At 36.3% G+C, this 24,321-nt stretch overlaps 6 protein-coding genes and 1 long non-coding RNA gene across 8 annotated transcripts; 3 read left to right on the top strand and 4 right to left on the bottom strand.

Moving 5' to 3' along the window:
- Nucleotides 1-1,122: 1,122 nt before the first annotated feature.
- Nucleotides 1,123-4,706, bottom strand: LOC103846823 (GRR1-like protein 1). Its single transcript, XM_009123827.3, has 3 exons — nt 3,615-4,706; nt 2,511-3,003; nt 1,123-2,131 (listed from the first exon to the last, which is right to left on the bottom strand). Exons 1-3 carry the CDS (start codon nt 4,229-4,231, stop codon nt 1,322-1,324), a joined length of 1,920 nt encoding a protein of 639 aa, XP_009122075.3. The 5' UTR covers nt 4,232-4,706; the 3' UTR covers nt 1,123-1,321.
- A 339-nt stretch (nt 4,707-5,045) lies between these two features.
- On the top strand, nt 5,046-9,208 carry LOC103846813 (spermatogenesis-associated protein 20). 2 transcript variants are annotated; one of them, XM_009123816.2, is made up of 14 exons: nt 5,046-5,366; nt 5,637-5,709; nt 5,829-5,850; nt 6,129-6,207; nt 6,305-6,337; nt 6,448-6,753; nt 6,832-7,072; nt 7,148-7,389; nt 7,475-7,738; nt 7,813-7,923; nt 7,995-8,219; nt 8,289-8,492; nt 8,577-8,747; nt 8,829-9,202. In XM_009123816.2, exons 1-14 carry the CDS (start codon nt 5,103-5,105, stop codon nt 9,012-9,014), a joined length of 2,421 nt encoding a protein of 806 aa, XP_009122064.1. In that variant the 5' UTR covers nt 5,046-5,102; the 3' UTR covers nt 9,015-9,202. The 2 variants fall into 2 exon arrangements, with proteins under 2 accessions (XP_009122064.1, XP_033135802.1); XM_033279911.1 differs by lacking the exons at nt 5,046-5,366; nt 5,829-5,850 and having other exon boundaries at nt 8,829-9,208.
- Nucleotides 9,209-12,423: 3,215 nt separating this feature from the next.
- XTH1 (xyloglucan endotransglucosylase/hydrolase protein 9) lies at nt 12,424-14,364 on the top strand. Its single transcript, XM_009123798.3, has 5 exons — nt 12,424-12,472; nt 13,101-13,288; nt 13,371-13,471; nt 13,559-13,752; nt 13,828-14,364. The coding sequence occupies exons 2-5, from the start codon at nt 13,120-13,122 to the stop codon at nt 14,234-14,236; spliced, it is 873 nt and encodes a 290-aa protein (XP_009122046.2). The 5' UTR covers nt 12,424-12,472; nt 13,101-13,119; the 3' UTR covers nt 14,237-14,364.
- Nucleotides 14,365-15,254: 890 nt separating this feature from the next.
- LOC117128296 (F-box protein SKIP19-like) lies at nt 15,255-18,079 on the bottom strand. The gene is made up of 2 exons (XM_033280399.1): nt 18,052-18,079; nt 15,255-15,772 (listed from the first exon to the last, which is right to left on the bottom strand). The coding sequence occupies exons 1-2, from the start codon at nt 18,077-18,079 to the stop codon at nt 15,255-15,257; spliced, it is 546 nt and encodes a 181-aa protein (XP_033136290.1).
- A 1,148-nt stretch (nt 18,080-19,227) lies between these two features.
- Nucleotides 19,228-20,519, bottom strand: LOC103846768 (F-box protein SKIP19). Its single transcript, XM_009123768.3, has 2 exons — nt 19,942-20,519; nt 19,228-19,853 (listed from the first exon to the last, which is right to left on the bottom strand). Exons 1-2 carry the CDS (start codon nt 20,268-20,270, stop codon nt 19,271-19,273), a joined length of 912 nt encoding a protein of 303 aa, XP_009122016.1. The 5' UTR covers nt 20,271-20,519; the 3' UTR covers nt 19,228-19,270.
- Nucleotides 20,520-21,404: 885 nt separating this feature from the next.
- On the top strand, nt 21,405-22,185 carry LOC103846790. The gene is made up of 2 exons (XR_628716.3): nt 21,405-21,646; nt 21,722-22,185. It is a non-coding gene; the product is annotated as an uncharacterized LOC103846790 (long non-coding RNA).
- Nucleotides 22,186-22,710: 525 nt separating this feature from the next.
- On the bottom strand, nt 22,711-24,000 carry LOC103846758 (frataxin, mitochondrial). Its single transcript, XM_009123758.3, is given in 5 exon segments — nt 22,711-23,102; nt 23,246-23,340; nt 23,455-23,502; nt 23,596-23,668; nt 23,749-24,000. Coding segments are annotated over 5 exon segments (546 nt in total). The 5' UTR covers nt 23,949-24,000; the 3' UTR covers nt 22,711-22,972.
- Nucleotides 24,001-24,321: the final 321 nt, after the last annotated feature.

Here is a 24,321-nt window from a genome sequence, read left to right as displayed (position 1 = left end):
CATCCTTCCTGATGGGCCTCTCCCGATTATATTTTCTTATATATTTACAGTGGAATACATGTACAATGAGATCCGCAGTAGCACACAGGTTAATTTCAATATGATGAAATCCGGGTTCAAACCCGGCTGCGGAAAAAATATTGTTTTGTCTTTTTGTATAAAAGTTTAATGGTTGTTGTTAGGCCTGGGTCTTCCGATCGGGTTCGGGCCGGTTCTTATCGGATTCGGGTCAGTTCTTTTCGGGCATATGTCGGTTCAGGTCTGTAACTAAAATATCCGTAATTTTTCGGATCCATATCGGATCCGGATCCGGATCGGATTTCAGGTATTTAGGATCTAAAAAGACGTGGTATACCCAATTCCATCAAATTTAGTCGATATTTGTCATATATATCTAAAATTTTACAAATAACTTAAATGAAATTATTAATAATTAAAAGAAAATATTTCTAAACTCTAAATTTTACATTCTAAAACTTCATATTACTTGAAAAATGTTACAAAATAATAACAAATGTTGTTAACAAAAGATATTTCAACTAAATTACAAATAATATATATAAAATAGAACACAAAAAACCATAGTTTTAGATATACATGTTTTTAAGTCAGTACAAATCGGTTCTTACCGGATCAGGTCTATTCGGATCGGTTCTTTTCGGGACCGGGTCTATTCGGGTCGGGTTCTTTCGGTTTCGGTTCTTTTGGATAAAAAGAATTTAGACCCAAATGGTACTTGTAAATTTTCGGTTCGGTTCTGGATCGGGTATTTTTTGGTCGGTTCCAGTTCGAGTTTTCCGGTCCTGGTTAACCTACTTGTCGTTGCTGCTACTGTGTTACGTGGATATCAAGCAAAGCGTAAAGGAAAAGTCTTTAATGAGTTCTATTACTACAAAAGGCTAGGACCTTAACCTCCAAACAGAATTGTAGGAAAACAAGTAAACAAAAAACGCAAAAGGTAACATCGAAAGAACTGATCGAGTTCTTGTCAATGATATTATTACTGGTTCGTATTGTACTAACTGTGTTAGCCTCAGGTAATTTTTATTGTAGGTTTTACCTAGGCTTTGCAAGTATCAGCATTACATTGTGTTTGCTTACTGTTTACAACAACTGATGAAATATATAAAATCTCACAGTGAGTTTTTTTTATTCCAAACTTTTTAGTACAAAGACAAAAGCTTTTGTTTAATGAAATGATTCTAACACCCTTTAGTGAAAAAAAACAAGAAAAAAAACGAACATATATGGAAGGGGATACTCCCACAACATTGCCTGCAAAAAAAAAACTCAACTCGAAAAGCCACTGAAGCAGCAAGTTTCACCGTATGGATAGACGTGAAACACCAACCTCAGGGCTCTTGTGTATCGTCCACACAAACTCAGGCGTATCCAACCTCGGTCCCGCGACTGTTCTATATATGTATATCCTCTCAACAGGAGAGCTATCAGGCCTGGTCTTCGGAGGATGCTCATCGATGACTTCAACGTTAAGCCTTGGCATCTTCTGACTCAACTGCTTGCAAGCACCAAAACTCACAAAGCAAGAAGACATCCAAAGGGATCGCATGGTTTCAAGTTTCGCAGCGTTCTCGAGCAGCGCGGTGTCTCCAAACGGGCAGTCTCTTATCTCTAGCTTCTTTAAACTCTGACATCCCGACAGCAAGTGGTGTAGCATTAGATCACTGTCTCCAGCGAATGCTATAGACAGCATCCTTAGCTTCTTGGCGTGTACTCCAATGTACTCAAAGGCCTTGTCAGTGAGGAGGCCAGAGACGGAGAGTCTTCGAAGATCCTTGCATTTCTCGACTATGGCTTTGAATCCTTCGTCAAGTGGCTGCTGTGTTCTGTAGTCTGGAGCGAATGGCTCCATCACGCAGAGGCGGAAGCATCTGAAGTTTGGACGGTTCTTTGCGATGGAGACTAAAGCTGCGTTTGTAAACTGGACGCAGAAGTAGAGAACAGACTCAAGCTTTTTGCAGCCTTCAGACACGGAGACCAGACCTTGTTCCGTGAGAGTCACGTCTGTTTCATCTAGATCTGCTCCTGATGGAAACACCCTTAGTTCTCTCAGTTCCTTGCAACACAAGGCAACGGTTTTGAGACCTTTGTCCTCTATCAAGTCCATTACCTGTAACAAAATGTCTTATTTAGTATCAAGAAACCAACATAGTGGTTAACGAGGAGTTGAGCTAGTAGTTAAAACTTTTAGATTATCTATTAGTAATATAAAGATGATAAATTTAAATTTTGCAAACAAGTAAATAAATAGTTATAATCATTATTTAATATAAAAAATAACATTAATATTTTATTTTCTTGAATATTAATGTTTAAAATCCGTTAAAACATATTGTCCACCAAAACGTTATTATACGTATGAATTATATAAATCCGAATAAAACATTGTATACACATGAAATGATATGATTGACTACGCATAGCGGTCACATTTTAGAACACTAGTAAAAAGTGTTACAGCTTGTAAGAATCAAATGCAGAGTACTCACCCATAGCTTCTGCAGTTTCGAACATCGACTAAGAAGGTCGATAAGGTCAGGCATTTGGACAGTAGCATAGCTCAGGTTCAACGAGGTAAGACGAGGACAAACAGAGTAAAGTAGTGGAATATACTCAGGGAGGAGATCCCAAAGACCAGATAAGCTCTTAAGTTGCTTCAACTCTGACAAAGCTTTTGTTAACTTTGCAATCTCTTCTGGATCCAGCTCATCTGAGAAAGAACCTGTGCCAAGCTCAACAAGCTGTGGAGCTCGACGGAGTAAGCTCTCGAGAACGTCTAGTGTCACTGATCGGTTCAGCTTGAGAGACTTGAGGTTTGGAGACCTGCTTAGGAGACGCTCCAAGTCCGAGAGTTTAACCTCTGAGTCCAAACAAGAGAAGTCGAGAGAGACGAGAGAAGTCGAAGTTTCAGGGAAGTAGCTAAGCCAGTCTCCTCCGAGGTCATCAACTATGCACTCTCGCAGTTCCAGGTCTCTCAGCTTTCTGTTTCAGACAAAAAAAAAACAAAGTTGTTACTAGGCCTAGTCATTTTACCATATATCCAAAAAACCGAACCAAATAAATGTAACCGAAACCGGATCGAAACTTCTAAATACCCAAACGATTTATATATATATATATCCAAAATACTTAAACCAAACTAGAACTAAACAGAGAATTGAATGAATATATAAATAAATACAATTAAAATTTAATATTTTATAAAATTGAATTATCCAAAATTATCCGAATTACTCAACACTAACTACCCGAAATTATCTTTAAAATTTCAAGATAATTTTGTCCAAAATAACCCGAATTTATATGAGATTTTATCGAAATCATTTGAGTGACTTTAAAAAATACGGGATATTTAATTCAAAATAACCAACGAAGAACCAAACGGAACTGAAATTTTCGGGTATAGCCGGTTCTTCGTTTTATTATTAGAACCGACCCAAACCCAAAACTGTTCGATCCTAAAACCTACCTGAACTACCCAATATCTAAACTGATTTCCTAAATGCCCATGCATATGCCTAGTTGTTAACACAAGATTCCATTTAATCTTAACAAAGAAAGTTTTTCTTGTTGTGTTTTGTTTGGAACCGAACCTGCAAGTCGATGCAATGGCTGCAATACCATCAGTAGAAAACCCCTCACAAGAAGTCAACACAAGTGTTTTAAAATCTCTAAACGAAGCAGCGATCTTCTCCAAGCACTCATCAGTCACCACCATCCTCTTCAACCTAATCTCTTCAAGCAACGGTCTCCTCGCCGCCATAGCCTCAATCCACGGCCAAGCATAGCCACCCCAACCGTCAGGAACCAAGTTGTAGTCGGCGAAGTGTGGCTTCCCTTTAAGCGTCAGAGACCTCATCTTCGGGAACCGCCGTGCTACCTTCAGAGGACTAACCGCGTAGCAGTTTCCGACAAAGACACGTTTCCTAGTTCGCCGCTCTGTCTCGAACCACGACTTGCACACCAGAGAAACAGAGTTCCGGTCCTCGTTGGAGTCAACGAAGGAGAAGATATGCTCAAGAACCTTAAATGGGAATCGACGATCCATCAGAACAAGAGACGGAGAGAGAGAAGAAACGTTTTGAGATTTGATTCGAAATGAGTCGAAAGAATTGAAAGTTTTGATATATATAAACCTGACAACAGAGAAGAGTAAACAGAGGAGACAGTGGCCATGTGAGACCATTAATAGAGTTGAGCTTGCACCCATGTGCAACCTCCGGCTACGTAGCCTGTGTATGTCACTAATTTAGTTGGTTGCGTTAATCATAATTAGTTTCACCAATCATCACATGTAGTCTGTGTAATATGATTCTTAAATCCAGTTATTTATGGAATACCACAGTTCACACATGCATTCACATCGGTTTATTAGTAGTTTACGATATAGAAAACGGTGTGAAGATCCAATTGGCAGGTTTAAAATAAACAGTTTCCAGTATATTTTTTTTAACCTTCATTTTGAGAACAATTAAATTTTAAGCATTTTCTGATCAATTACATTCATTTAAATAATATTGTATCAAATCATTTTAAACATTATGAAAACAATATATTACATAAATAGTTGTGTAATATGTGCGGAAATAAGTAAATAACAAATGAATTGACATTTTTTGTGTGTTAGTAATTCATCACAAAAAAATGTAATAAATATAAAACTGAATAAAAGGAATTTTTAAATCTAATAAAAAAATATTTGTGACTAAAATTTGATACTAATTTAGAACTAATCAAAACTTTAGAAAATATATTTTAGAAAATAACATAACGAATCACTTATATTTATACTTCACCAAATCTTATTACAGCACTTTCCTTTTTACTGCTGTTCTTTAAAAAAAAAAAAAAAGTTGTAGGCCACCGATCAGATCCAGTATCCGTGTTCTTGTCTTATCTGCACGTGCCACATAATAAAAAAAATATCCAACAACAGAAGCAAGATGTGTCTGAACACCTCTCCCCGCTCGCATGGCGAATCTTCTAGTCTAGAATAGAACCTCACCTCACCTCGTTTATCCAAAACTTTTAACCAAAACCCCAATACGCCGTCGTTTCACTCCACACCCAAATGCTTGCTGATGAAAAGTCTCCACTTGTTGTCTTCCCCAATCCTCCACCGCTTCGCTTCTCGCAGCATCACAACTCTGTCTTCTTCTCTACCCAGAAGAAGAATCATCGTCCGTACTAATCGTCCTTCGTTTCCTTTCGCGATTCTCTCGAGACCCGTTTCCTCAGGCAAGGTCTTGGCCATGGCGTCGAGCTCGTCAGCAGCATCTCCGAAACATACCAATCGTTTGGCTGCGGAGCACAGTCCTTATCTCCTTCAGCACGCGCACAATCCGGTATTGAACTCTCCCTTCTGTAAAGTATAGATCTTTTCTAGTATTCAGACAAGGTCTATAGATAAAAAGAACACATTTGTTTTCAGTTAAGACATCTTTAGTTTCAGTTAGGGAGTTTTGTTGCAAGTAGTTAGGCCATAACCGGTTTAGATTGTAGACATAATAGCTTCATTAACCGGTTCTTGGCTCAAAGGATTGAATTTTATTGTTTTTTCCTGGCTTGATCGTAATTTGAATTTGGAAATGATTGTATGGTTGATGTGGAAAAAGGTTGATTGGTATCCATGGGGAGAAGAAGCTTTTGAAGAAGCAAGGAAGAGAGACGTCCCCATCTTCTTATCAAGTAAGTTCTCCTTTATCCCTTATTGATCTTTTTAACTTCAGTTTGATTATTTTAGTTATGACACTAATTTGGTTCCCTTTTGTTTTTAAAAAATCTCTTTTTTGTATGGCATCTTGAAGTTGGATACAGTACCTGTCACTGGTGAGGATTCAATTGTTATATTTGGATTTTGAGTTTTGGTGCTTGTTTAGCTGAATTGAAGAAGTAGGAGAATGAATGGAATATTAGAATGATTCTGGATTTGTTAGTATAATCCTAATGAAGGACTTAAGGATTTTGTAAAAGAAAAGTGGAGGAAGAATTATAGTCTAAGAATTTGTAATATTGTTTTTAGATGCCATGAGTAGAGAATTAGATCAAGAATTTTCTTCTTTTCTGTTTTGGAATGTGTGATTCAATACCAGTTAACTCCATCTCAGGTGCCATGTGATGGAAGTTGAGTCGTTTGAAAGTGAAGAAGTGGCGAAACTCTTGAACGATTCATTCGTTAGTATCAAGGTTAGTATTATCAAATGAGGTTATTGAAGCAATATCTTTGAGCTGGTTGCTCTTCAGACACTTTGCCAACTTTTTGTTTATCATGTTTGTTCAACAGGTGGATCGAGAAGAGCGGCCCGATGTCGATAAGGTAGTTTACTGGTTGTCACAATGATATTTCAATCCAACTCTTTCTTGAACAGATGCCCTTGAAATTTTGAAGTCTCATTCACTTGGTTACCTTTTTACTTGTACTTGTAGGTTTACATGTCATTCGTCCAGGCTCTCTACGGTGGAGGAGGGTGGCCACTCTCAGTCTTCCTTTCACCTGATCTGAAGCCACTAATGGGTGGAACCTACTTCCCTCCAAATGACAATTACGGAAGACCAGGATTCAAGACTCTCCTCAAGAAAGTTAAAGACGCTTGGGACACTAAGAGGGATGTACTTGTGAAGAGCGGTACTTACGCTATTGAAGAACTCTCAAAAGCTTTATCTGCAACTGCTGGTAATGATAAATTGCCGGATGGACTTTCCCGGACGGCTGTGACTATATGTGCAAAACAAGTATGGTTCCACTCTCGTGTGTGATTGATACATTTAACATGAAGAAGAAGCCTTCTAACATATGTTTGTGTTTCAAAGCTTTCTCGAAGCTATGACTCCAAATACGGCGGATTTGGATCTGCACCAAAGTTCCCAAGGCCTGTAGAGATCCAGCTGATGCTTTACCACTCCAAAAAGCTCAAGGAAGCTGGAAAAACCAGCGAGGCTGATGAAGACCAAAGCATGGTTCTATTCAGCCTCCAAGGCATGGCTAATGGAGGGATGCATGATCACGTTGGCGGCGGGTTCCATAGGTACAGCGTTGACGAATGCTGGCATGGTGAGAGACTTTCAAATATTATCAAATTTACAGATTAAAATATATTTTAAGTTGTTTTTTTCCCTGGTGGTGCAGTTCCACATTTTGAGAAGATGTTATATGATCAAGGGCAGCTAGCTAATGTCTACCTAGATGGTTTTATCATCACCAAGGATGTGATGTATTCTTACGTGGCGAGAGACGTCCTTGATTATCTGAGGAGAGACATGATTGCACCTGAAGGTGGAATATATTCTGCTGAAGATGCTGATAGCTTTGAGTTTGAAGGCGCAAAGAGAAAGAAGGAAGGAGCTTTCTATATATGGACCAACGACGAGGTTCTTTTCTGTAAAACACTCATCAGTTGAATAGAGTTTTGCCTTCTGTGTACTGACAGGTCTTTTGTGTTTGTTTGTTATCAAGATTGATGAAGTTCTAGGGGAGAATGCAGATCTTTTCAAGGAGCATTACTATGTTAAGAAGTCAGGTAACTGCGACCTCTCAAGCATGAGTGATCCGCACAATGAGTTCGCCGGCAAGAACGTGCTGATCGAGAGAAACGAACTGTCTGCAATGGCGTCGAAGTTTAGCCTCTCCGTTGAGAAGTATCAGGAGATTTTGGGTGAATGCAGAAGAAAGCTTTTCGATGTCAGGCTGAAGAGACCTAAGCCGCATTTAGATGATAAGGTAAAAGACTCTTCAATTGCCTTCTTCAGCTTTTGTTAAGTGTTTAAGATTTATTTTTATTTTTTTTGCTTAAGGTGATTGTGTCGTGGAACGGTCTTGTTATCTCGGCTTTTGCAAGAGCTTCTAAGATTCTTAGGGCTGAGCCTGAAGGCACCAAGTACTGTTTCCCTGTGGTGAATAGTCAGGTAATGAAATGCTTTCTTACCTTTGTCTCTTTTGGTCTCTTCTTTTGACTTTTTCTTGTTCTTGTTTACAGCCGGAAGAGTACATAGACGTTGCAGAGAAAGCAGCTTTGTTCATAAGAACCAATCTCTATGATGAGCAATCACACAGGCTACAACACAGTTACAGAAAGGGACCATCCAAGGCTCCTGCGTTTTTAGATGATTATGCTTTTTTGATCTCTGGTTTGCTTGATCTCTACGAGAATGGAGGTGGGATCAACTGGCTTAAATGGGCTATTGAACTTCAAGAGACACAAGTAAGTTTAGATCTTTGCTTTCTCTCAATGTATATGTTCTTGGCTTTAAAAGTGAGAGACGTTTTTTAGGATGAGTTGTATCTAGACCGAGAAGGAGGAGCTTACTTCAACACTGAAGGACAAGATCCATCTGTTCTCCTCCGTGTAAAAGAAGATCATGATGGTGCAGAGCCTTCAGGGAACTCGGTCTCTGCTATTAACCTTGTGAGGTTAGCTTCCATTGTTGCTGGAGAAAAAGCTAACTCCTACTTAAACACCGCGCAGCGTCTCTTGGTAAATAAACAAACAACTTAACTCAATCTGCAATTCATTTGAGGCTTTTTGTTAATGTGTCTCTTTGCTGTTGTTTTTTTGCAGGCAGTCTTTGAGTTGAGGTTGAAAGAACTGTCGGTGCCGTTGATGTGCTGTGCAGCGGATATGATCTCTGTTCCGTCGAGGAAACAGGTTGTGTTGGTTGGTTCCAAGTCGTCTGCAGAGCTCAACAACATGCTTTGTGCAGCACACTCGGTCTATGATCCTAATAAAACGGTAAAGAGGCTTTTAAATTTGATTCAGAGTTCTCAGACCAACGAGGATTAAGTTTGTGATGTTTTATTTATTGATGAGCAGGTGATTCACATAGATCCTTGGAGTTCTGATGAGATGGAGTTTTGGGAAGAGTACAACAGCAATGTAGCTGAGATGGCGAAGAGGAACAGAGACTCTGACAAAGTGGTGGCTCTTGTTTGTCAACACTTCACTTGTAGTCCTCCTGTCTCAGACTCTCCTTCTCTCACTCGCTTGCTGTCCAAGTAGAAAAGAAGGGATTCAAGTGTTTTAAAGTTTTTGCTTGCGTTGTGAGGGAACTAGATCGACCTTTTTGTTGATAAATAAAGATAAATGTAGATACATAAAGAAACGTGTAGAATCATGGAGATAAACTAAACCGAATTGGTAAGAAATTTATTTTGGTCGAACACAACAGGTATGAACCGGTTTGGTCAGAGCTAGATGCTTCCATCTTCAAATATTTTCTTGGCCTTCTCTTGCGCTGTCAGCAAGATGTGAATATGATCGAGTAAAGTTTCCTTATTATGTTATCAAAATCAAGAATGTAAATCGTGATTCATTTTAGCTGAACACTAATGACTTTTCTAAAGAAGGAACTTGTTAATTGCCTTGTTCGGAAACTTGTAGTAATCCAAAGAGTGGGTTATTGCATAGTTCTGAAATCGGGAAGCTGTTAGATGCTTGTACTGATTCAAAAGAGTGGATTTAGTTAATTACTTAATTATGGTTATTACCTTTATTGAGCTCTTTAATTAATTTTAACTCTAAATAGTGACCAAAAGAATGATCGAAAATAATAAATTTCTTATCATTCCTTACAATTTACACCATTTATAATGAATATTTGTTCTTATGATTCCTATACATTTCTTAACATTTAAGGAATAATAAACTACAATAATTCTTTATCAAATTAGGATTTCCTCTATTTTATTTATTTCTTTCATTTTCTTCTTATTTCTGTATAGTTTTAGTGGCAAGAGCACCGTTATCGGCATTTCTATCTATTCTAGGATTTTATAAGCATATATACTAATAATGATGTAAAATCACATAACTAATAAATGATGATAGCCATCATCACTTTTACCTAAATGAAATTGTCACCGACCCCAAATTTTTCTTAACCAAATAATTTTTCATTTTACCAGTTTTTTTAAATTGAACGCAGAACGATCAAACCTTAACGATTTATTTGGTCTTTAACAGCCTAGTTAATTACTAACCTTCATGATCGTGGCATCTTTTCTGGGGACACTTACAAACATATTTCCCCCAACATGCTTAATTTGTGCATTGTTTAGGAACAAGAAAAATCTCTCGATCAAATATTTGATCTAAGAAACACAACTCTAAAAAATTAGATTATACTGAGTACAAGAACTATACAGAGAGATTTGCTAATCGTTTGCTATTGAGTTTAATTCTAGTGTATAAATCAAATGATAATATGTTGAATTTATAAATTTATTATTGCATAGGAACCTTGTCTACGTAGAAAGCTCTAGATATATTGCACTGTAATGAGCAATATCCTCAGGTCACGAGAAGTTATGTGGTTAGTAAGCCTTCAGGGTACTTGAAAGTGAATGCACTTGGATTTCTACAATGCTAATTAATGGCTTTGTGTTTTGCTTATGTTTCTTTGTGCAAATGATATTATGTTGAATTTATAAATTTATTACTGCATATTAATTTTTTTATATCCAATTGAATCATGAATCAGTTTGAAATAAAGTAAGAAAGTTAAAATCTGACAAATTTTAAATCTAAGAGAACTGATTTCAAATTATATAATCAATAATAGCCCTTGAAATATGACAAATTTTAAATCTAATAGAATTGATTTCAAATTATATAACTAATACCACTCCTTAAACTTCAGCTCATTTCTTGTCTAGAATCTTTTTCTGTAAAAAAAGTAGTTTTGAAAGCATGGAAATCTCGATTAAAATCAAGTTATTTTATTTGTTATTGCTGTCATATGGTTAACCTCCACTACGCTCCTAGAATTTGTGGCTCTCCCAACATTTGTTCTTCTGCTAGTTGGCTCGATTCTATCATGGTTAGGTTTGCTTGATAGGTTTTACAAATGGTGTTAGGTGACGAATATCAAGAGGCATAAATCATCAGCTATTTATTCAGTGATGCATAAGATGAAGAAGGCTGATAGAGAGTTGAAGAAAGCTAATGGTGCTTATAAAGAGGCTAACATTAAGTTGGTATCGGTCAATTCTAGCCAACATGCTTATGATATTGAACGTGAAATTAAAGTTGCAAGATCTATAATTACTTTAATTTTTTTTTCTATTTTTTCATATCCCAAAACGAAATTGATGACTATAATTACCTTAATTTTTAAGATTTCACACCACTATCAATATCCGGTCTGATCTCAAAAAAAACCTATTAAAAGGTTTAAAAGACAAGAAAGACCCAATTTGCTAGAAGACATAATAACGGTGAAAGAGACATGACAAGCTCACATCCATATAAGGGATAGACGTGATGGTCAAGAAGTACAGATGATACAATGATTCACATTTTAAGCCTTGTGATGAGGCGAGATAAACCTGCATCGCATATATTTAATCTCACTATAACAAAGACCGAATATAAGATCTCATGATAAAGGACTACGAGCTGTCTTTTGTCTTATTTGAGCCACTCTTTGGCTATAAAAGAGGACTTTGGCTAACCGAGCAAATAACCGGTTTTTTTCTCGAACATTAAAATAATAGAAATAACTTAGTGATCCCAATGTTACTTGTAAGAGTGAACTCGGTTCGAACACTGAACTCGCCCCTTATTTGTAACATTTTTTTACTTCGATTTACTTCTAATACAAACGAGACAAGTTTAATAGTCCAAAAGAGTTATTAGTCCGGTTGTGTTCTTTTGTGGTTAATTAATTGTGGTTACTTACCTCATTGAGCTCTTTTGTTAATGTTGTGTTTAAATACCTTGAAAGGGTAAGAGTCTAATGAAGAGTGAGAAAGGAAACGTGACATTAAAAGGTATTCATTTACTTTTGCGTCATCTCATCATGAGTTACTGACAGGAAGATGTACTGTAGTAATTAGTACCATGGGTGATCATGATGATGGTGAAAAGTATTAAACTTTACATATCTAGTGACACAGTTAAAAACGCATGAGTCTGACCGAGATAAGAGCCGTTGCCTCATACTATTAACCAAGCTTCTCGGTTCACTTACGCACGCGCATGATTACGTAAAACCGTAAAAAAGCCACTTGCTCGGCAAATGTTCACGAGACAGAACAAAACACGGTGTGTTTAGTGAGAGATAACATTGAATCTGATGATCAGAGTTGTATATTAATATCGTTTTAAACATTTCGGATTAGAAATACGTCAGTGTCTCGTTTTGTCTCGATACAAGAAACGCCCGTGATTTTCATTTGACAATCTCAATGCCTTCCAAAAACGCCGTCGTTTTCACTGTCTCTAATGGCGACAAAGAAGGACAACAACTTAGTCCCCGGATGTACACACACGCATACATAAATGTTGCTATTCCAGTTACACCCAACTTGACAATGTTTTAATTTACCAAAGCAAACTCAAGATATTTTTATTTTTTTTCAAATTCATCAAAAACGACGTCACATCTGCCATATCCATCTAATCCATGTCTGCAACACCAAAAAAATTGAATTCCCCCATAAAGTGAGGAGAGAGAGACAAAAACACTGTGAAACCCAATCAATATCTTTCTTTGATGCATGAATAAAGATTATAAAATTTAGAGCTTTCTGACTCCTTCCTCCCAAAGAGAGCCAAATGTACAGCTGGATCCAATCCAATGAGCTGTAAAATGGTCCTTTCTTCTTTTTATTTTTCTTCATTATTATTACACTCAGAATCATTCGTTTCTCTCTCTAAAAAAAAGGCAATAAAGTCTCTGTTTTTCACTTATCTCTCTCTAAAAAAGCAATAAAAGTCTCTGTGTTTCTACTGAGAGAGTGGGTTTTTTTAGACAGAGAAGCATCAATTCTTGTCCTCTGTGTAGTACAAAGTGGAGCCACACTGAGTGATGCCATCACAGCAACGGCTACATTTCCCCATCTCTCCCTCTCTCTCTATCTTTTATCTCTTCTCTGAATTGATTTGAGCGACAAAAAACTTTCATCTTTATAAAGATGGGTTTTTTTTTGTCTACTTGTAAATGTCCTGAATCACACGTCGAATCCAACGTGGCACCTCTCTCCATTGTATGCCAGCTCACTCACACTCTCTCCCCCCCCCCTGCCTTTATAAACCCACTCCCCTCTCACTTGTCTCCTCCACTGAGACTTTAGAGTGAAGTTTGATTAATACAGAAAAAAAAATGGTGGGTATGGGTTGGTTCATGTGTATGTTGATGATGGTGTGTGTGGTTTCTTGTGGTGAAGCTGCTCCAGGAGCTAAGTTCGAGGAACTTTACCGCTCTAGCTGGGCTATGGATCACTGTGTTAACGATGGAGAAGTCACAAAACTCAAGCTTGACAACTCCTCTGGTACATAACCAAACGCCTTCCCTCTGTTTTGTATACTCTGTTTTGCATGCTCTGTTTCTGAATGTTTAATCGACTGTTTCAGGAGCTGGGTTCGAGTCAAGAAGCAAGTACTTGTTCGGTAAAGTCTCTATCCAGATTAAACTCGTCGAGGGTGACTCAGCCGGAACCGTCACTGCCTTCTACGTACGTAACTTAAAAAAAAAAACCTTCTCTTTGCTCTGTTTTTTGAAATCTCGAAAATTCACCCCTGTTTCCTCTGTTTTCTTACAGATGTCTTCAGAAGGTTCGAACCACAACGAGTTTGACTTCGAGTTCTTAGGCAACACGACGGGTGAGCCTTACATAGTCCAGACAAACGTCTACGTGAACGGAGTTGGAAACAGAGAGCAAAGACTCAACCTTTGGTTCGATCCCACCACTGAGTTCCACACTTACTCTATCCTCTGGAGTAAACGCAGCGTTGTGTAAGTCTTCTTTATTACCAAAGTCTTTCTCTTTTTTTGTTTAGACCATTTTAATGATTTTTTTTTTAATTACAGGTTTATTGTGGATGAGACACCGATTCGTGTCCACAAGAATCTTGAAGACAAAGGCATCCCATTTGCTAAAGACCAAGCGATGGGAGTGTACAGCTCGATCTGGAACGCTGATGACTGGGCGACGCAAGGAGGTCTTGTGAAAACGGATTGGAGTCACGCGCCTTTCATTGCTTCTTACAAAGATTTCAAGATTGATGCTTGTGAGGTTCCCACAGCGAGTGATCTAAGCAAGTGTAGTGGAGAAGAGCAGAGATTCTGGTGGGATGAGCCGACTGTGTCTGAGCTTAGTCTTCATCAGAATCATCAGCTTATTTGGGTTAGAGCTAATCATATGATTTATGATTATTGTTTTGATGCGGCGAGGTTTCCTGTTACTCCTCTTGAGTGCCAGCACCATCGCCATTTGTAGTCTAAGGGCCAATGTTTGTTTGTGTTTTAACTTTAGTGGAGTTGTTGTGATCAAAGAGAAGATGTTGTGGCTCTTTGATGATTCTGTTTTTATGTATAAATAATCAATTATCTTTTGATTTTGTTGAATTTGTAATAACTTACAATCTCTCAGTTTTCTTCACTTATCCAAACATTCCTTTTTTTAGAGAAATTAAGATATAAATTAAGACATATTGTACTTAGGGTTAGTTGCCGTCTTCTCCAAGACAGAGAATCTTTGCAGCTTGATTGAGAGCTTCAGAGACTTAAGGTTGAGAGCTGCTTCCACTTTACTCAGTCATGTTATCGTGATGGTGAGAGCACATGTCCTCCACTATTAATAATAACAGATCATCATCTTTTCCTGAAACAATGACTCTGCTGATTAAAAAGAGTGTCTGGAATTTGAATTTACAGGATAAAGAGTAACTACAACAAACTTGAAGAACCAACCGATGAGGAGGAGAATGATATGCTTGATCTTGCTTTTGGACTCACAAAAGCGTGAACTTTCTCTCTTACTCTTAACCCAAAAAAAAAGAAAAGATCTGTATCTAATGTTCCTAGTAACAAAAAAATTGTATCAGAGCACGACTGGGATGCCAAGTCATTGCAAGACCAGAGCTTGATGGTGTGCGTTTGGCCATTCCTTCAGCCACAAGGAACTTTGCAGTTGATGGATTTGTTCCAGAACCTCATTAGTTTTTTGCAAACTGATCGTTAAGCTTTCATATAATGGAACCTTTTGAAGTATAAAACCATAGAGATGATTAATGTCTCTTTAAGAATTTTTATGGTTGAGAGAAAGTATTATTGCAACAAGCTTCTTTTCTTTAATGTTGCAGAATAAGCTCAAACAATCGCATTCTTGAGATATAAAAATATTAAAAAAAAAAGAAAGAGTTTCACAAAATAAAAGACACATGTCTATAACGCGAAGAACCTCAAAAAAAAAACACTTGAGAAATAATGAAAAGATCTCACCAGTGAAAACGAACTTAGATTTGAACGAAACCGAATATATCAATTTCATACTGATCGTCACCATAATTGTCGCTGGTAGCTGGGAAGTAATGGTCTTCAGGGTAATAAGGGTCATCATCTTCAGGGTAATCAACTTCAGGGAAATAGTCATCAAATGAATTGGCATCATAAAAAAATACTTCATATGGATAATCATGAGTCGAGTCACCAGGACGTCTCATAACTTTGATCCTCTCCGAACATTGCTTCTTCAGATCTCCGACAAAGTTAACGTTGAGACACATACGTAAGTCAAGACGTTCCAGGTTAGGACAATTATCAAGAATGGTGTTTAAACCAATGTCTGATAACATGTTTCCAAAAAGCTGTAGGTTGCGAAGTCCAGGCACTGTTTCAGCGATTGCTAGAGCATCATCTTCACTCACGTACCGAGGACGCCTGTAACACCGGCGGTTTAGCTTTAGAGTCTTCAGTTTAGGACAAGACTGACCAACAACTTTCAGAGACTCAGCTAAAAGTGTGCAGTATGAGACTTCAAGCAATGGAAGCTTCAGAAGTGCTTAAGTGTGCAGTATGAGACTTCAAGCAATGGAAGCTTCAGAAGTGCTTCGGTAAGTCCCTCGTTTGTTAATTAACAAATATTTGTATTAATTTGTATTTTTTAAATATATTTTTTTAAATGCTATTTATGTAAATTAATCATTTTTGTAGAGAAATATTATAGATTTGAGATTTTGACTTAAAAATTAGGATAACAATAGTTTTTGTTGATAGATGAGCATCCTTTTAGAATTTCTAATCAAAACGTTGTGTTTAAAAATGATTTTTTTTAAAGCTATTTATGGAAATTTATCATTTTTATAAAGAAATATTGTAGATTTGGGATTGTGATTTAGAAATTTGGATAATAAGAGTTTTTGTTGATAGATGGGCATCCTTTTAGAATTTTTAATAAAAAAGTTGTATTTTAAAAATGATTCTTTAAAGCTATTTATGGAAAGTTATCATTTTTATAAAGAAATATTGTAGATTTGGGATTATGATTTAGAAATTTGGATAATAAGAGTTTGGGATAGATGTGCATCTTTTTTTTGTTGATAGATGGGCATCCTTTTAAAAATTTTAATCAAAAAGTTGTATTTTAAAAATGATTATTTAAAGCTATTTATGAAAAGTTATCATTTTTATAAAGAAATATTGTATTGAGATTGTGATTTAGAAATTTGGATAATAAGAGTTTTTGTTGATAGATGGGCATCCTTTTAGAATTTTTAATAAAAAAGTTGTATTTTAAAAATGATTCTTTAAAGCTATTTATGGAAAATTATCATTTTTATAAAGAAATATTGTAGATTTGGGATTATAATTTAGAAATTTGGATAATAAGAGTTCGGGATAGATGTGCATCTTTTTTTTTGTTGATAGATGGACATCCTTTTAAAAAATTTAATCAAAAAGTTGTATTTTAAAAATGATTATTTAAAGCTATTTATGGAAAGTTATCATTTTTATAAAGAAATATTGTAGACTTGAGATTGTGATTTAAAAATTTGGATAATAAAAGTTTTTGTTGATAGATGGACATACTTTTAGAATTTTTAATCAAAAAGTTGATTTTTTAAAAAATTTTATTTTTTAAATGCTATTTATGAAACATATCTCCTATTACTGCGGTAAAGAGACAATTTTTAGTCAGAATGACACTCTTGCAATTGGACAGTCACACAAATTCCTGTGTACATGATTGTTTTCTGATCAAATCTCAGATGGGTTCGTTCAATGATAACTGTAAGTATCTTTCTACAGACTAAGAGATTGAAGTTGATGTATCAGCGAGTTTTAGATCTTAAAGAAGTCATCAACAAAGGGTATAGTCCGATATAATTATGGTTGACTTTGAAAGAGATAAGACACTATATCAACAAAGGGTTATAGTTATTTCATCAAAGTCAGCCATAATTATATATGACTGTAAACCTTTGTCGATGACTCTTTTAAGATCTGAAACTCGCTGACACATCGACTTCAATCTCTTAGTCAAAAACAAATACCGCAAAAACAAAAGAGTCATTAAACCAAATATCGCAAAAACAAAAAAAATCGTGTATATTTATATTTAAAATATTTCAACTGAACAGAAAAATTAATAGATATTTAATACCTAGAATATTATATACTTATATTTAATTTTGCTAAAGATTCAGCAATGGGTAGGTAGGAATGTATATTTAATTATTGTTTAGCTCGAACCCAAATAAGCAGTATATAATACGTATATTTAATTTATATTTTTATATACAATAATCATAACTCAAATGGTTAGCTCGAACCCAAATAAGCAGTATCTATACTATTATTTGCGAAGTAATTTTTAGCAACAGAGCTCTCACGTTGAAAGTTAGAGCGGTTAATATCTATAATACCTTTAATGAATTTTATATATAATTAATTATATAATCAAAAACGAATTTTTATTAATAATATTAACTTTTTAAAAAATAAGATAATTTTTATATATTGTGTTGTTATCTTAAAACATATTTTTTAGTTATAAAATTTAAAAATAAATTATAAAACAATTATAATAAATTCAGTGGTTAAAGTCAATGTTATCTTTAATAAAAATATATATGTTTGATTTATTTTTTTTGAAAACATAAATAATAATTTATTATACTGGTTTTTGAATTAATAAAAAATAACCTAATAAATATTGTAAAACGATTAAGTCCGCATATGCGGGCAAGACACCTAGTATAATATTGTTTTGAGTTATGATTATTGTTTTGATGCTGCGAGGTTTCTTGTTACTCCTCTTGAGTGCCAGCACCATCGCCATTTGTAGTCTTAAAAGCCAATCTTTGTGTTTTTAACTTTAGTCAAGTTCCTATCAAGAGCATGTTGGTTCAACTGAAATAGTATTGATTTCGTTGAAATTTATAATAATCAATAATCTCAGATCACTTAAGTTCAAGATCTTGACATTTGAATTCACTAACAATTTCAAAAGGGCCTTGAAGCTTAAATCAAACTTATATCTCAGATTTCTTCACAGATCCAAACTTCCCTCATCTAGAGAAATTAGCTCTAGAAAATTGCTTAGGACTCAAGGCACTTAGTATTAGTTGCCGTCTTCTCCAAGAGTTTACCTTAAAAACTCTTTACAGCATTGATGGGTTAGAGGTTTCTGGTAGTAAGCTTCAGAGACCTAAGGTTGTGAGTTGCTTTCACTTATACTCAGAAGAGAGTGTTGTGAAGATTAACACATCGAATCTCAAAAGCGCAGTCAACAACTACTAGTGTTCATTTCCTGGACAAGTTAGTTGTGTGAGAAAAGCTTTTGCAGGGGCTTGTGAGACTTCTCTAGCGTGTTCAACGTGTCAAGTGATGGGGAACATATCTCCTCCATTAATCATAAAAACATCCTCTGCTTTCCCTGAAAACAAAAGATATTTGGAAATCTATATACAGGAAACTAAGTAGTACAACAAACTTGAAGAACCAACCGATAAGGAGAATGACATGCTTGATCTTTCTTTCAGCCTCACAGAAACGTAAACTCTCTCTCTTATCTCTTAAACCAAAAAGAAAAGATCTGTAACAACAACAAATATGTTTCGTATCTCGACAGGGATGCCAAGTCATTGCAAGACCAGAGCTCGATGGATTGCGTTTAGCCATTCCTTCAGCAACAAGGAACTTTGCGGTTGATGGATTTGTTCCAAAACCTGATTAGTTCATCGCGGAGACGCTTTGATGGTCACGCAACCATAAAATGAAACATTTGAACCGGAAGCAGTACAGGACCATATAGATGATTGATGTTTTATTTAAGAATTTTGATGGTTGTTTTTTTCTGAAGGGAAAAAAAAGTGATATTACATGACCCATCTTGTTCTTTCTGATTTCTACAATTGCCTAAGGATTTTGTTAAATGTTGTAGAATATATTCATAAAAGGTTATCATAGAAAAAGGATTGTTGCAAGAATAAAAGATGCATGACATAGACAATAAAGTCCTCAGAAAAACCTATAGATAATTAAAGCACCTCATAAAAATATCATACAGATCGTCGCCAGAGTAGTCAATTGGGAAGTTACCGTCCGAATTAGCATCTGGCACGAAAGGGTCCTCATCGTCAGATGTATCATTCGCAATATATGGGTAATCATCAGTCGAGTCATTAGGTGGTCTCAAAACTTTGATCCTCTCGTAACACCGCTTCTTCAAATCTCCAGAAAAGTGAACATTGAAACAATGACGTAGATCAAGATGTTCCAGATCAGGACAATTATCAAGAATGGCTTTTAAACCGACGTCGGTTAAACCATTTGCAAAAAGTTGGAGGAAGCGAAGCCCATGCATTGTTTCAGCAATGGCTAGGGCATCATCATCACTCACGTGCCAAGGAGGCGCGATTCCTAAGCAGTTTAACTTCAATGTCTTCAGATTAGGACAAGACTGGCCTACAGCTTTAAGAGAATCTTCCAACAATCTGTTGTAAAAGAGCTCGAGTTCTTCAAGCAATGGAAGCTTCACAAGTGCTTCTGTAAGTCCCTCAGTTGTTATGGGAGAGATTAATGCAAATTTAAGACTTCTCAGGTTTCTTGAGCTGCACGTAATCGCGTGTAACAGAGAACAATAAGACGAAAAACATGTTCACAAAAATATTTTCAGAGAGAGAGAGAGAGACTTATAACCTATCAGCGATGTAGTTGAGGAGAGAATCAGTACCGAAATGCCATATGTTAATCTCAACCAAACCTCCCTGGCTGCGATCGACTGCGTGACGGCATATGATCTCGGGGTTGTACCCCAAGTCTAGGCCTAGGTTATACATGTCAATCTTACGCCACATGGCAGGGTCTTTACAGACGCGACGCCATGAAGTACACACTTTCTGAGCGTTTTCAAATACTCCAATCAAATCGAGCCTGCACAGGATCGACGACATTAATTCAAATGGTAGCTCCGACCAGTTTCTACACTCTCCGTCTTTCACCACCGGAGTCAAATAGGAAGAGGCCATTTTTTTTGTTTGATGATCACAAGTTGTCTCAAGTCCATTTACTTAAATAAAGGGAGTGAAGTAAGTTTCAAGTTCCAAGACTTTTCGTAGACATCACCATCACTTAATGACTATATGGTCCCAATGTTATGGAAGAGGGCAACGGCTAAGAGGAAGAGGGCATTTTCTCTGAATGGTCAACAAACGGCCTCAAGTTCATTAAATAAGGGAGTGGAGCAGTTTCAAAATGATGAGATTTTAGTTATATACTACAAGTTCAAAAGCACAAGAATGATTATACGGGTTTGTATATAAGTTTATTTTTGTGTGATTACACAATTAGAATCAATATTTATATTTAGTTATTTACTTATCTTATTACCCTGTGATGTTAACGATTTTTTTTTGTAGCTGAAATTTGCCAGTGCATTACTCCTTCCCTTGTCTGTATGATTATGACATTTCATAATGTATGTTACCAAGCAAAAAGCAATATTTATTTGAGAAATTACCTATAATGACTCAAATAATACTTGTAATGACATGGAAATGCCGAAGATCAGTGAGGAGAACAAAACAGAGTAAATATACATAAAGACAATTTTATAGAACCCAGAATGACTATACCAAAAGTCAATGTTAGGCATTTCATTCTCAACCCACCAGTATAATCACCAACGAAGGAGCCTCATGCAAAAGCAAAGATCTGTCTTTAAGACTAAACAGTCATATCGTCTTTCTTCTTCATCAGTTAGTATAGCTCTGCAGAAACAATAACATCGCCTAAGGATCAAGTTACAGATAATTTTTTTAAGAGTACAATGAGAGAGAATGAGAGAGGAAGTATTTCTTTAGATTATACAACGCACCATCTTCGAGAAGAAGTTGCAAGACCGGTTTAGGTGGTTGCAAGACCGGTTCGATTCCAACATTATTACCGTTAGGAGAAACGCACGTGTTTTGTGGCGATCGAGACCAGACTCAAACCTTTAAGAGAAATATAGCCGTTACGAAAGGCGCTAGCTTCTCTATAAAAACACCAACTCAGACAACACTACACTATAGTCAGACAACAATCCAAACTCAAAAACACTATAATCAGACAACAAACCAAACCGTTATCCCTTCTTTCTTCTCCAATTATATCCATGTCCGAAGAAAGACCGCTACTGTCAAAATACAAACCTCCTTCCACTAAAACTCTCTCTCTGCAGTAATCTTTCGATCCCGTTTCTGGGCAATGGAGAAACCACCGGAAAAAGTGAAGAAATGGCCCAGAGACCAAACCGGTTTCGAAACCGATCAAAGCCGGTCGGGAGAATCACTCGTTTCCTGAAGAGAGGCTCAAAGACTCGCTCCCGGTTTACATGGCCGCCGTCCTCCACGCTGCTGAAGAAGTAAGTCTCTCGATTCAGATCTGATTTTTTTGTTTAGCGAAAATCATTGTTTGATTTCTAAGATCTGTGATTCAGAGATTGCTGCCAGAGACAAACAAGAAGTCGACGATCATTCCCAGGCATCTTCTTTTGGCGATTAGGAAGTAGGAACTATGAAGAGTTTGGGGAAAGTTTTACCAAATTTCTCCTTTTTTTTCTTTTTTTAAGAGTAATTTTGTATTATATTTTATATATATTGAGAGAGGAGAGAGGAGAGAGGAGAGAGGAGAGAGGAGAGAGGAGAGAGGAGAGAGAGAGAGAGAGTGGGAGAGAGAGTGGGAGAGAGAGGGGGAGTGAGAGAGAGAGAGGGTGGGCGGGGAAGAGCGCGGGGCGCGGGGGCATGGAGCGGAAAAGCGCGGGGGGCGGGGGCAGATAGCGCGGCGAGACGGGAAAGCGGCCCTCCCACACGAATATATCTGATTATATAAGTGACTAAAATTAATAATAAATATACATAATTAAAAACGAATTTCTATTAATACTATTATATTTATATATTATATTAGATAATTGACTATAAATAAATATAATAAAACTTTCAAAAATATAAACATGTTTTAAAACATAAGATAATTCTTAAATATATTATTTTGTTATCTGAATATAATATTTTATTATAAAATTTATAGTTAGATATAAAATAATTTATAATTAAATGCTAATCAAATAAATAAATATATTTTCTAAAATATATGTGAATGTTTTTAAAATTTAACACAACAATAAGCGGAGATAAGGTGAAAACAAAACAAACATATTACCCTATAACGATCAATGAAAATTGAAGGCAAAGTAACATTATGGCTTAGCGGCCTGTTAAATCAAGATATCATTCTAATACACACACGGGCCGTGGAAATTAGTTTTTAGACATCAAAGACTTGGTCGAAGAAGGATGAAAGAATCACACATAAACTACTTTTGTTTAAGTGTAGTTTATTGTAGAAAGAAACTTGCAGACGCTAAAAAAGACTCAAGTCACAAAACACAACAAGGACACTTATTGAAACTAGGAACACCTAAAATCTTTTAAAGATTTCACAGCTTCTGCTTAAACAAAGAGAGCTTTAACAGAGAAGAATTGTGTAACATTGTCACTGTGAGAACATTGCATTACTGATAAATAGTACAATAAGAAAACATCAATCAGGCTTCACACTGACACAATCTTTTCATGTGCCTAGTTTGTTTATTTCTCTGGATGTTTCATAGTAGAAAATAGCTTGAAAGGGCAGAGCAGTTCCAAGTTCCTAGATAAACTCAAAACTATTGTTTTAAGGCTTTTTCTTATGAGAGTTGAATTGGTTCGCCACATAGATTCTCCAACTCTTCTTCCAACAGTTCATGCAACTTTGCTTCTGTTCGCCGATAAATCCACGCATTAGCATCCCTGTCCCAGTCGAATCTAGACGGACCACTGTGTGCCAAAACAATAGAATCAAGATGACATCAATGTGAATCCAAGATGTGGAAGCTCAAAGTCAAATACATCGACGATACACACTTCCTTTCTCCATAAATTAGCAGAACATGATGATCTAGATAAGAAAGAATCTATACCTGACAGGTGAAGACATCTAGATTTGTCGGTTTGGAGTTTGCTTATTCATTACATATGTGCCTAAAGATCCAAGCTTTAGTGTGAGAACTTCATTCTGTTTGGACACAACAACAAAAGGACCTACTTATGATAATAAGCACACACATGGGTTTCGAAAAAAAAACAGAAACAAGATCGTAAATGCAATAAAAAAAAAGTTCATCTTTACCCCATAATCAATGTCGAAACCATCAATCTGGACATTATCACCATAGTCCTGAACATAAATCAATGTTTTTTCCCAGCCAAGACATTGTAAGTACGAGACTATTGCAATCTAAAGCTAGTTAAAGTCTTTAGCTTTACATACCTCAATCTTCACGAGAAGGTTATTTATAGTGACATTGGCTAATCTGTGGAACTCATCCTCCTGCAATATCGAACTGTTTTTTTTTTACATTTTTATGAAACTCATGAACCTGAAACAGTAATTTAAAGGGAAAGAGAATAGGAAGTAAGTTACCTATAATCGATAGGAGCAGGACCTTGAGAAGAGAAGCTTCTGATAATAATAGAAGAATCATGGCGGATACGAGATTCAAATGGCTCGTTAGTTTTGTGAGCAAAAGAGCTTAAAACTCTTGTTACATTGCTACGGAGAAGTGTTGGAGGAAGCTTGAGAGACCTCGGTAATCTCCGGAGAAACCTTGTAGCTGTAGCCATGGCGGTTTGAGAAACTAATCAAACTATTAGTCGCCTCTCCCTCTGTACTTCGCTGTCTAATTATGCCCATACTAAGGCTTAACTTTCAGGTTTGGTCGGCCCAATAGATTTTTATTTATTCCTTGTCCAATTAGACCCACATTGAAGCCTAACATTAGATTTATCCGGTTAGAGCCACCGGTTTAAAATTCAATCCGGTTCAAAAAATTATATTTAGAGCTGGGCATTTGGTTCTCTGTTTTTGTTCGGTTTTTGAGAATATGTTCGAATATATCACCAAGAATGAAACCAAATTACATTTTGGTTAGGTTCGAAGCTGGGTTATTTAATTTGGTTTTTGAGTGTCATTTTGTGTTGAAATACGGTTAATTGG

This window comes from Brassica rapa, chromosome A09 (assembly GCF_000309985.2).
Source record: "Brassica rapa cultivar Chiifu-401-42 chromosome A09, CAAS_Brap_v3.01, whole genome shotgun sequence".
Lineage (NCBI taxonomy): Eukaryota > Viridiplantae > Streptophyta > Magnoliopsida > Brassicales > Brassicaceae > Brassica > Brassica rapa.
This window is presented reverse-complemented; position numbering and strand designations above follow the sequence as displayed.

Bases quoted from the DNA above. Each gene is read 5' to 3' on its own strand.
- LOC103846823 (XM_009123827.3), bottom strand. From the start codon at position 4,231: ATGGGTGCAAGCTCAACTCTATTAATGGTCTCACATGGCCACTGTCTC. The intron at 3,004-3,614 runs GTTCGGTTCCAA...TGTCTGAAACAG, and splicing joins GCCATTGCATCGACTTGCAG to AAAGCTGAGAGACCTGGAAC. The intron at 2,132-2,510 runs GTGAGTACTCTG...ATTTTGTTACAG, and splicing joins CGAAACTGCAGAAGCTATGG to GTAATGGACTTGATAGAGGA.
- LOC103846813 (XM_009123816.2), top strand. From the start codon at position 5,103: ATGAAAAGTCTCCACTTGTTGTCTTCCCCAATCCTCCACCGCTTCGCT. The intron at 5,367-5,636 runs GTATTGAACTCT...ATGTGGAAAAAG, and splicing joins TTCAGCACGCGCACAATCCG to GTTGATTGGTATCCATGGGG. The intron at 7,924-7,994 runs GTAATGAAATGC...TCTTGTTTACAG, and splicing joins TCCCTGTGGTGAATAGTCAG to CCGGAAGAGTACATAGACGT.
- XTH1 (XM_009123798.3), top strand. From the start codon at position 13,120: ATGGTGGGTATGGGTTGGTTCATGTGTATGTTGATGATGGTGTGTGTG. The intron at 13,289-13,370 runs GTACATAACCAA...CGACTGTTTCAG, and splicing joins CAAGCTTGACAACTCCTCTG to GAGCTGGGTTCGAGTCAAGA. The intron at 13,472-13,558 runs GTACGTAACTTA...GTTTTCTTACAG, and splicing joins GAACCGTCACTGCCTTCTAC to ATGTCTTCAGAAGGTTCGAA.
- LOC117128296 (XM_033280399.1), bottom strand. From the start codon at position 18,079: ATGGCGATGGTGCTGGCACTCAAGAGGA. The intron at 15,773-18,051 runs GTAACAAGAAAC...CATTGCTTGAAG, and splicing joins GGTGCTGGCACTCAAGAGGA to TCTCATACTGCACACTTTTA.
- LOC103846768 (XM_009123768.3), bottom strand. From the start codon at position 20,270: ATGGCCTCTTCCTATTTGACTCCGGTGGTGAAAGACGGAGAGTGTAGA. The intron at 19,854-19,941 runs GTTATAAGTCTC...GATTACGTGCAG, and splicing joins CTCAACTACATCGCTGATAG to CTCAAGAAACCTGAGAAGTC.